Source organism: Mauremys mutica, chromosome 6, assembly GCF_020497125.1.
Source record: "Mauremys mutica isolate MM-2020 ecotype Southern chromosome 6, ASM2049712v1, whole genome shotgun sequence".
Classification (NCBI taxonomy): Eukaryota; Metazoa; Chordata; order Testudines; family Geoemydidae; genus Mauremys; species Mauremys mutica.
Genome location: NC_059077.1, coordinates 1,032,955 through 1,043,318, shown reverse-complemented (window position 1 = coordinate 1,043,318; position 10,364 = coordinate 1,032,955). Strand labels below are relative to the sequence as shown.

Below are 10,364 nucleotides of genomic sequence, written 5' to 3'. Positions count from 1 at the left end.
ATCGGTGGGGCGGAAGTGAGCTGAATGGGCAAAGTCTTTCCACTTATTTTCATTCTTGGAAGTATTTTGGGGGGATATGTCCTGCCAGTGCCAGGGCTGCGCCTGTTCCCGGGGTCTGGACGCTGGGCTGTTGTGATCTGCAGCTGCTGGGTGCTGGGTTCCCAGCTCTGCCCGCTGGTGCTGTTCCTTGGCGCCCGGAGATGGGAGCTGTCCCTGGGGGCTGCACCGAGGAAGAAGCTGCCCTGCCCACGTGCCCCCCACATGGAGAGGTGGTGGTGGGCTCTGGAAATTCTGAGATGTTCATTGTGGGGGAGATACTGTCAGTGCACATGCCCCCGGCCTCCCTCCATGTTCAGCCCAGAGGGGCTCGGCCCTCCCTGGCTTCCCACAGCGCTGCAGGCCTCTCGGGCTTCCAGACACGGCCCCACCAACATCTGCTGCTGCCCCAAGGTGTCCCCGCCTCCTGCATGCCTCGCTGTGGCCCCACCCTGCCAGTGTGATTGCTGCCACCCCTGGGACTGGCCCAGTGAGCTCCTAGGTGCCCTGCCAGAGCCACCCCAGCACCCAGGGCTGCGTGGTGACACCGGCTCTGGGGGTGCACCACCACAGGTGGAGACATGACAAACATGACCCCTGTATGCCGTGGTGATTCACTCCCTGGGCACACCCCCAGGGGGTCAGACCCAAATGGCTGCGGCACATGGAGCTGCCCACCTCCTGCGAGCCACCCTCCAGCCCCTGAGCCCCAGGGAGATGTGTGAACACAGCCCCGAAACCTTCAGTTCGACACGGAATGGCCACCAGCCCGAGCCTGCATGTGTGTGCACAAAGAGCCCTGCACCAATGTGTGCACGTGCATCTGTGCACCATGTACACACACACCACACTCTCTGCATGTACCATACGCAAACACACACCCCAATGTGTGTGCACACACGCACCAAAGTGTGCACACATACCATACACACACACAGTTAATAAGGAGCCACAGGGCTTTTTGTTGCTTTTTACAGATCAGACTAACATGGCTACCCCGATACTTGACACACACACACACACACACACTAACGTGTGCACATGTACAGTATACACACACACACACTGGGGCACCGTGTGTACACGTACCGTACATGCACACACACGTATGTCCCCGCTGCCTTCATGGGAAGGATGGAACCGGCACCGGCACCAGCTGGGAAACTGAGGAACGGCCCCGCCCCCGGCCCCTCCCCCCCGTACCGGGTCCGGAAGGCGGACACGGGCCCTTTAAGGGCCGGGGAGTGGCAGAGCCGGCGGCCAATGGGGAGTGAGCTCCACCCCGCGGGCTGGACGGACCAAAGGGCGGCGGAGGCGGGCTCAGCATGGCGGCTGCGGCGCTGCGCGGGGCTCGGGGCTCGGCCTGGCGCTGGGGGCAGGTACCGCGCGGGACCCGGACTCCTGGGTCCTATGGGAGGGGCTGGGAGCCGGACTCCTGGGTCCTATCCCGGCTGTGGGGGAGGGGCTGGGAGCCGGACTCCTGGGTCCTATTCCTGCTGTGGGCTGGGAGCCGGACTCCTGGGTCCTATCCCCGGCTGTGGGGGAGGGGCTGGGAGCCGGACTCCTGGGTCCTATCCCCGGCTGTGGGGCTGGGAGCCGGACTCCTGGGTCCTATTCCCGGCTGTGGGGGAGGGGCTGGGAGCCGGACTCCTGGGTCCTATCCCCGGCTGTGGGGGAGCCGGACTCCTGGGTCCTATCCCGATTGTGGGGGAGGGGCTGGGAGCCGGACTCCTGGGTCCTATCCCGGCTGTGGGGGAGGGGCTGGGAGCCGGACTCCTGGGTCCTATCCCCGCTGGGGGGGAGGCTGGTGCCTGGGGCATTGGCCTGGCGCCCGCAGCCCCGCACCTCACGGTGACCGTGGGGGCAGCGAGCCGGTGAAGGCGCCGCTCCGAGCCCGCGGCTCCCGGGCAGGGCAGGGCAGCGCTCCGGCGGCCCGACTCCGGCACTGCCGTGTGGCCGCTCCCCGCAGCGAGGGACGGGGGTTCTCCGGCCGCGCCGTGACCCCTGCGAGGGGCAGCAGGTCGCTGGGGGCAGGAGCTCTTCCCCCGCCAGGCTGCATCTGCACGGGGAGCGGGGACCCAGCCCTGGCCCTGGCCCGTGCCCGCTCCCCCGGGCTGGGTCCCGCTGGGGGCTGCTGCTCGCCGCTGCCCAGCTCCGGGCCTGCCTGGCACGGCCCCTCGGCTCTCCCGCGGCCCGTGGGGTTTGGCCTGGGCAGGACGTGCCCTCGGCTCCGTGCCGCTCGCTGAGCAGGGCCCCGCCGTGCCCCCACCCTGGTCCCGGCTCAGTGCGGAGCAGCCCCCGGCCCAGAGCCTGGGGATTGCGCTGCTGGCTTCAGCCTCCTCTCGCTAGCTGTGGGCTGGCCCGAGCAGGCTGGGAGGCGGGGGCTGGGCTCGCCCCAGCTGTGCCTGTGGGGCTGCGCTGTGCCCAGGGCGGGGGGGTGCAGGGCAGGGGGTACACCTGGCAGTGCCCCTGAGCGGGTGCCCCTCCGCCCCAGAGATGCTACGTGGCTGCCGGGGGGCAGGATGGGGAGGTGCAGAAGGCTCAGCGGGCAGCTGAGGCCAGTGAGGGGCCAGGCCAGCGGCCCCCGACCATCTTCAGCAAGATCATCGACCGCACCATCCGGGCCGACATCCTCTACGAAGATGACAAGGTGACCCCCTCCGGCTCATTCAGGGACATCCTGTGCTGCCCTGCAGCCGGGCCTGCCACCACTGAGCAGGGGCACGTTGCTGCCTGCCCTGGGCACACCCTGCTGAGGCCTTGCCACTTGGCTCCCAGCATGGTGGGTGGGGCAGGGGGGAGGATGCCATGGCCTGGGGCTGGGAGAACAGCTCCCTTGGGCACGGAAGGCCAGGTCCTGGGGTGAGGCAGGGGCAGGCCCAGGTCTCTGCCATAGAATCACAGAATCTCAGGGTTGGAAGGGACCTCAGGAGGTGTCTAGTCCAACCCCCTGCTCAAAGCAGGACCAAACCCAACTAAACCATCCCAGCCAGGGCTTTGTCAAGCCGGGCCTTAAAAACCTCTAAGGAAGGAGATTCCACCACCTCCCTAGGTAACCCATTCCAGTGCTTCACCACCCTCCTAGTGAAAAAGTTTTTCCTAATATCCAACCTAAACCTCCCCCACTGCAACTTGAGACCATTACTCCTTGTTCTGTCATCTTCTACCACTGAGAACAGTCTAGATCCATCCTCTTTGGAACCCCCTTTCAGGTAGTTGAAAGCAGCTATCAAATCTCCCCTCATTCTTCTCTTCTGCAGACTAAACAATCCCAGTTCCCTCAGCCTCTCCTCATAAGTCATGTGCTCCAGCCCCCTAATCATTTTTGTTGCCCTCCGCTGGACTCTTTCCAATTTTTCCACATTCTTCTTGTAGTGTGGGGCCCAAAACTGGACACAGTACTCCAGATGAGGCCTCACCAGTGCTGAATAGAGGGGAATGATCACATCCCTCGATCTGCTGGAAATGCCCCTACTTATACATCCCAAAATGCCATTAGCCTTCTTGGCAACAAGGGCACACTGTCGACTCATATTCAGCTTTTCGTCCACTGTAACCCCTAGGTCCTTTTCTGCAGAACTGCTGCCCAGCCATTCGGTCCCTAGTCTGTAGCAGTGCATGGGATTCTTCTGTCCTAAGTGCAGGACTCTGCACTTGTCCTTGTTGAACCTCATCAGGTTTCTTTTGGCCCAATCCTCTAATTTGTCTAGGTCCCTCTGTATGCACAGGGACTCTGAGCCCTGCCCTGCTCCTGGGGCAGCACCCGCCAGCCCCTTCACCCCTCGGCCCCTGGCTAGGGCAGGGGGATTCCAACTGGGCCCTCCCCTTTGCTGGGAACAGGCTGCCAGAGGTAGGAGAAGTCAGCCTGGCTGGGCTGGGTGATGGCTGAAGGGTGAGTGCCCCCCCCGCCTCCCAGAGGGGCCCCCCCCGAGCTCCCTGGCCCAGCCCCCTTGCTTCCCTGCAGCCCCGGGTTTAGCTTCCCAGTGTGGAGGGCAAACGCTCTGGCACTTGGCATGGAGCCCAGCCCCGTGGGGTGCGGAGCAGGGCTGGGGGTGATGTGACCCCTGCAGGGAGTGTGTCAGTGGCCCCGTGGGGGAAGGGTCGGGGGGGCAGTGACCCTGTGGTCCCAGCCCTGGCTAAGCTGGCGCTTGCCCCAGTGGGCAGTGGGTGCCCCTGGCAGCAGTGCTCACGGTGCTCTCCCCGCAGTGCCTCGCCTTCCGGGACGTGGCCCCGCAGGCCCCCGTGCATTTCCTGGTGATCCCCAAGCGCCCCATCCCCAGGCTGAGCCGCGTGGCCGCGGGGGACGCAGAGGTGAGCGGAGCCACTGGACAGGGCCCCTTCCCCTGGGGCGGGGAGCGCTGCCCAGTGGGGAGCCGAGGGGCTGGGCACAGGAAGGGGGCTGGACAGCCCCAGGTGCTGGCTGGAGGGGGTGCTGGCACCAGAACCACGGGGCGGGGGGTGTACGGGCTGGCTCTGACCTTGGGGGGCTGCCCTCCCTCCAGAGCCCGGCTGCCCCCTGCCTGGCTGTCCCCCTGGGGCTGGGGGTGAAGGTGGGTGCTCTGGGGGAGGTTCAGGGCTGCGGCGCTCTAGGTCCCTGGGGAGGGGTGCTGGGGGTGCTGCCTGGGGTGCCCATTTCCCCCCTCAACCTGCCCCTCTGCTCACGCCCAGCTCCTGGGGCACCTGCTGCTGGTGGCCAGTCAGACGGCGACGGTGGAGGGGCTGGTGGATGGCTACCGAGTGGGTGAGTTGCTGGGACCCCCTGCGCTGGGGAGCGCCCGGCTCCCTGCCCTGCCCTGCCCTGCCCTGGGGTTTCCCTGGCGCTCGTCAGCGTCGCCCGCTGCCAGCCCAGCTGGGACCCTGCCCCAGACGTGTGTGAGCCACTGGTGCCCCCCAGCACGTCCCTGCGTCCCTGCCCTGGAGCGTCGTCTCCCCATGGCGCTCGGGCTGGGGCCCTGCCTGCGCCCCCCATGGCCCTGTGGCCTCAGCACGTGTTGTGCCCCCCACCACTGCCCTAGCACCCTGCTCTGGGTGGCGGGGCCGGCCTGCCCTCAGGGGGCGGGGCTGGCCCCGCCCTCTCGCCCGGCCCATAGGGGGCCAACCCGGCCCTCTCGCCATGCCACGCCTGCAGGGGGCAAACCCCGCCCCACTCACCCCCACCCACCGGCCCCCATGCTCATGCCATGCCACGCCCACAGGGGGCTGGCCCCGCCCAGCCCATAGGAGGCCAAACCCGCCCCACTTGCCCCAGCCCACCCATAGCGGGCCGGGCCCCACCCTCTCGCCATGCCACACGTGCAGGGGGCCAGCCCCCGTGCCACCCACCGGCCCCCACCCTCTCGCCAGGCCACGCCCGCAGGGGGCTGGCCCCACCCCACTTGCCCCGCCCATAGGGGGCCAACCCAGCCCTCTCACCATGCCACGCCTGTAGGGGGATGACCCTGCCTCACTTGCCCCAGGCCACCCTTCCTGCAGTGCCGGCCCCGCCCTCTCGTGCCACCCCACATGCCCTGCCCACGGGGGAGGCCAGCCCCACCCCACTCACCCTGCCTGCAGGGCCTGGCACACTCACCCCGTGTCTCTGCCTTTCAGTGATCAACGACGGGAAGCAGGGGTCTCAGTCCGTCTACCACCTGCACTTGCACGTGCTGGGCGGGCGTCAGATGGGCTGGCCCCCGGGCTGAGCTGCAGCTGGAGAGACGGGAGCAGCGGACGCAGCGCCAGCCCCGCTGGGCAAACCCGCTCCTCAATTAAAGTGCTGTGAGAGGGCCCATGTGATTGCTTGCCCTGTCTGTCCCGGTGCCCGTCCCCCGGCTGCCAGGGGCTCACACCGGGCAGGGGGGTCGGCCTCCCACTTGGCAGGAAGAGGCTGTGCTGGGGCAGGGGAGCACACGATGCCCGGGGCAGAGGAGTAGGGGCAGGGGAGAAGGTAGCGTGTGATGCCCAGGCCAGGGAGAGGACAGGAGGGACCATGTGATGCCCGGCGGGGGAGGGGGGAGCATGTGATGCCCAGGCCAGGGAGAGGACAGGAGGGACCATGGGAGGCCCGGTGGGGGAGGGGGGAGCGTGTGATGCCCAGGCCGGAGGGGAATGGGGAGCAGCGTGTGATGCCTGGCGGGGAAGGGGGGAGCATGTGATGTCTGGAGGGGAATGGGCGGGACGGTGTGAGGCCCAGGCCGGGGGCGAATGGGGGGGAGCGTGTGATGCCCGGCAGGAGGGGGGAGCGTGTGATGCCCAGGCTGGAGGGGAATGGGGGGAACCGTGTGATACCTGGCGAGGGAGGGGCACCGTGTGATGCCCAGGCCGGGGGCAAAAGGGGGGCAGCATGTGATGCCCGGGGGGGGGGACCGTGTGATGCCCAGGCCGGGGGCGAATGGGGGGGACCGTGTGATGCCGGGGGGACCGTGTGATGCCCAGGCCGGGGGCGAATGGGGGGCAGCATGTGATGCCCGAGGGGGGGAGCATGTGATGCCCAGGCCGGGGGTGAATGGGGGGCAGCATGTGATGCCCAGGCCGGGGGGGAATGGGGGGGACCATGTGATGCCTGGCGGGGGAGGGGGAGCGTGTGATGCGCGGGCTGTGGGGCTGCGGCTGCCCGTCTATCCTAGTCTGTCCAGGCTCTGCTCCCGCGGCGTCTGGGCGCCTCGCCCGGGCGGGAAGCCACATGGCTGCGGCGTGTTCTCCCGGCCCCGGGGGACGATGCACCAGGAGGGTTGGGGGTTTGGTTCAGTTGGTGCCGTCGCTCTCTGCCTTGCTGCGAGGGGCTGTTTGCCCGCAGGGTGGGCGAGGTCTGCGCAGGGCCAGGCCGGGGCAGTTTCCAACCGGGGGTTGTGTTAGTGTGTGTAGAGCCGAAAAGCTGCCCGGCCTTGTCAGCGCACGCCCACCTCTGCTGCAGCCACAGCCAGCGCCCCGCTCCCCCGCCCAGTCCTTGTTGGGACGGGCGCAGGAACCCTAAATCGGATGGTCCCTCCCGAGTGCGGCGGAAACGTAGCCTCGGGGCCGTCCGTGTGGCTGAGCAGCAGCAGGCCAGGGGCTCAGCCAGTGGGGCTGACGGCGAGTCGCTGGGCATGCGGCTACGGCACACGACACCCTACCCAGAGCATCACAGCATCACCCAATAGTGCCTCACTCTGCCATAGACCGGGAACAGCACGGAGAGACGAGCTAGCACCATGGTGAATTCCTGTCACAGAGTGTGGGGGAGTCAGGCCCTGCACCCCCGGCTTCCTGCGATTCACCATGACTCTCAGCCAGCCAGTAAAACAGAAGGTTTATTTAGACGACAGGAACAGCCCCAGACAGGTCTTGCCGGTACAGACAACAGGACCCCCTTCAGTTAGGTCCATCTGGGGCCCCAGGGAGGCCACAGCCCTGTTGGGAAGCCCAAGCCCGTCGGGGCCCTTCTCCATTTCCCAGCCAGCTCCAAACTGAAACTCCCCCCAGCCTCTTACTCAGCCTCTCCGCAGCTCCTCCCCCAGCCTTTGTCCAGTGTCCTGGGCAGAGGTGTCACCTGGCCTCCAATCCCCCTCCTGGGGTCTCAGGTTACAGGCTCAGGTATCCTCCCTTCCCCAGTGCAGCCCGTCCCAGCACAGCTCCCCTGCCACCTTCCCAGGTCAATACTCCCCACTCAGCATTCACAGACACACCCAGAACATTCCCACTTTGTCACAATTCCCCAGTCCAGGCCCTGGGTGTAGACACTGAGGAGGTGTGTGCCCAGCTGGGCATATGTCAGTCTCTGTGGGGCTCTTCTCTCTATGCGGGCGACCTCACATGGCAGCTGGTGGTGCTAGTGATCTGTCCTCGTGCACGGCTGCTCTCAGGTGCTGGGCTCTCCTCTTGGCATTTGTGCCAGCCAGTGGCTGGTGCGAGTGGCTCATTAGCCCTCAGTGCCCAGATCTGGGTGAATAGTTTCTGTCTCTGGATTCAGAGTCTCTGGTGCGGGCAGCGTCTGGTACCATCCTATCGTGCCATTCACCTTCACTCCCGCTGCCCGGTGCACCGGACTCCCCATTCCTGTCATTTGCATCCCGTGTGCGACCGTGCCATGTTCCCCGCGTGGTCTGTGCACGGCGGCTCGGAGGGTGGTGGTCTGTGGCGGTGGCTCGGAGGGTGGTGGTCTGGCAGTGGCTCGGACGGTGGTGATCTGTGCACGGCGGCTCGGAGGGTGGTGGTCTGTGGCGGTGGCTCGGAGGGTGGTGGTCTGGCAGTGGCTCGGACGGTGGTGATCTGTGCACGGCAGCACGGAGGGGGGTGGTCTGTGGCGGCGGCTCGGAGGGGGGTGGTCTGTGCACGGCGGCTCGGAGGGGGGTGGTCTGTGCACGGCGGCTCGGAGGGGGGTGGTCTGTGGCGGCGGCTCGGAGGGGGGTGGTCTGTGCACGGCGGCTCGGAGGCGGGTGGTCTGTGCACGGCGGCTCGGAGGCGGGTGGTCTGTGGCGGCGGCTCGGAGGGGGGTGGTCTGTGGCGGCGGCTCGGAGGGGGGTGGTCTGTGCACGGCGGCTCGGAGGGGGGTGGTCTGTGCACAGCGAGCTGTCAGGGAATACAGGATAGCAGGGGAGAACCGTGACGCCTCCTCTTCCAGCCTCCGTAGGCTGCCCGATTGCCTGTCCTCACAGGGCGAGCCCAGACCCTAAATGACCTACGTCGTCGACATGAACAGTCCTCCTGCAGCTATCCCATAATGCCCCATTCCCTGTGCCAGTGACCGCTCTGGGTACAGGTTTGCACTCCGCTACCCAAGGGTCAGAGACCAGACGCCCCCCTCCCCCCATATAAAACCCGTGTTCTTCATCTGTCTTCTCCTGGTTGCCTGCCTTGGGAGCACCCCCAGCAGCTCCCCCATAGTGCCCCTGGCCACGCCGGCTCCACGCGCCGACGCTCCTGCCTGGAGCAGACAGGAAGTGTTGCTCTCCGGGCCCTGTGGGGAGCAGAGGCTGAGCAGGCGCGGCCATGGACCAGCCATAGCGATGTGGGCATCCAGGGGCACGTTGCCCGGGGGCTGCAGGCAAAGGGGTCTGAGCGGGATCAGCGGCGTGGAAGCAAAGGCGCGCAGGTGTCTAGGGGTGGCTGCCTTATTCTTCCTCGGCGGCAGGGCACGTGCCCACGTCGCTCTGCATCAGTTCAGCTGGCACCATTGCAGCAAGCAGGAGTGACGGGAGGTTCGCTGCTCTGTGTCAGCAGCTCATCGGGCTCAGCGTACTCACTGCGCCTTACACAGTGGGGTTCTGAGATCGGCATGGCAGATCCCGGTATAGGTGATGTGTGTACAAAGGGTTATAGGCCTGTGTTCGACAAGCCATGCACCAGCCCAGTCTGCCCCAGACAGGAATGTGCGTCTGAGCAGCCTGGCCGTCAGGCAGAGACAAGGGAGGTACATTTACATGTAAGGGAAGCCAAGCAGGGGAGAAGACAACACAGCAGTTGTGCCCCAGCAAGAGAGAGGGATTTGGTCTGGTTTTACGTGGCAAAGAAAATGTTTTGGAGGGAGGGTTACTGGCCACCGCGGGGAGAGCGTTGTGGGGAGATTGGGGGCTAGGAGCTGGTAGTGTCCCTGCAAACAGTAACGGCGCTGGAAGCTGGGGTGATCTGCTGGCTGGTGGGGGCCAGCTGTGAGCAGAGCAGCGTAGCACTGAAGGCCCCCGGAGCGGCAGGGCAGGCAGTGACAGCCCCTGGCCTGGACTGAACCCCAGACGTTACAACAGCCGGGGGCCTACGGGCCCAGGCAGCTTCCGGACGCCAGCTGGAGCTGTGCCCCTCAGGCCTGTGGACAATAGTGCCCGTGTGCAGTGCCATTGCCGTTGCGGGGTGCGCTCTGGGGGGAGACGGGCTGTGTGCGCCGTCTGTCACCCCAGTGCTGCCAATCTCTCCGCTTTGCTCCGTGCGTTGCTGGGAGTCACAGCGGTGGGGCAGGAGACAATGGCCCTGCACGCTCACATGCCAATGGCCCCCGCGGTGGATTTTCCAGCTCCACAATGAGCTGGGAGCTAGCCAGGGTCGCAGGCTTCCATGGGGCAATTGCCAATGCAGCTCTCGTTCTGCTGTCCCTGGGCTGGGGTGAGCTCGGCACAGCTCCGGGACTGGGCCTTGCACATCAAAGCTCTGCAGCCACCGCTCCTCATCCCACATCTGCACTGCGATGTGATCCCAGCAGTCAGTGCCTGTTTCTTGGGCTCAGTTGTGGCGCTCCACCAGCTGCAGCTGCTCCGGGAACACCACCACGCTTGAATTGTTTTTGCTGTCTCTGTCATCAAACGGCCCTTGAAGAAATCCGAGAGTCTGCAAATCCAGGAGAGTTGTGCGGCCTGTGTTTGCAACGTTCCTGGGGAAAGTGC

The 10,364-nt window shown here is 66.1% G+C and overlaps 1 protein-coding gene across 1 annotated transcript; it reads left to right on the top strand.

Moving 5' to 3' along the window:
• The first annotated feature begins 1,355 nt into the window (after window positions 1-1,355).
• HINT2 (histidine triad nucleotide binding protein 2) lies at window positions 1,356-5,802 on the top strand. Its single transcript, XM_045021526.1, has 5 exons — window positions 1,356-1,415; window positions 2,531-2,686; window positions 4,243-4,347; window positions 4,705-4,777; window positions 5,626-5,802. Exons 1-5 carry the CDS (start codon window positions 1,362-1,364, stop codon window positions 5,715-5,717), a joined length of 480 nt encoding a protein of 159 aa, XP_044877461.1. The 5' UTR covers window positions 1,356-1,361; the 3' UTR covers window positions 5,718-5,802.
• The last annotated feature ends 4,562 nt before the right edge of the window (window positions 5,803-10,364 follow it).

What these genes read in the sequence shown, in the direction of transcription:
- HINT2 (XM_045021526.1), top strand. Translation starts at nt 1,362, where the DNA reads ATGGCGGCTGCGGCGCTGCGCGGGGCTCGGGGCTCGGCCTGGCGCTGG. An exon ending in TCCTCTACGAAGATGACAAG is followed by an intron (nt 2,687 to 4,242) that starts GTGACCCCCTCC and finishes CTCTCCCCGCAG; the next exon opens with TGCCTCGCCTTCCGGGACGT. An exon ending in GGTGGATGGCTACCGAGTGG is followed by an intron (nt 4,778 to 5,625) that starts GTGAGTTGCTGG and finishes TCTGCCTTTCAG; the next exon opens with TGATCAACGACGGGAAGCAG.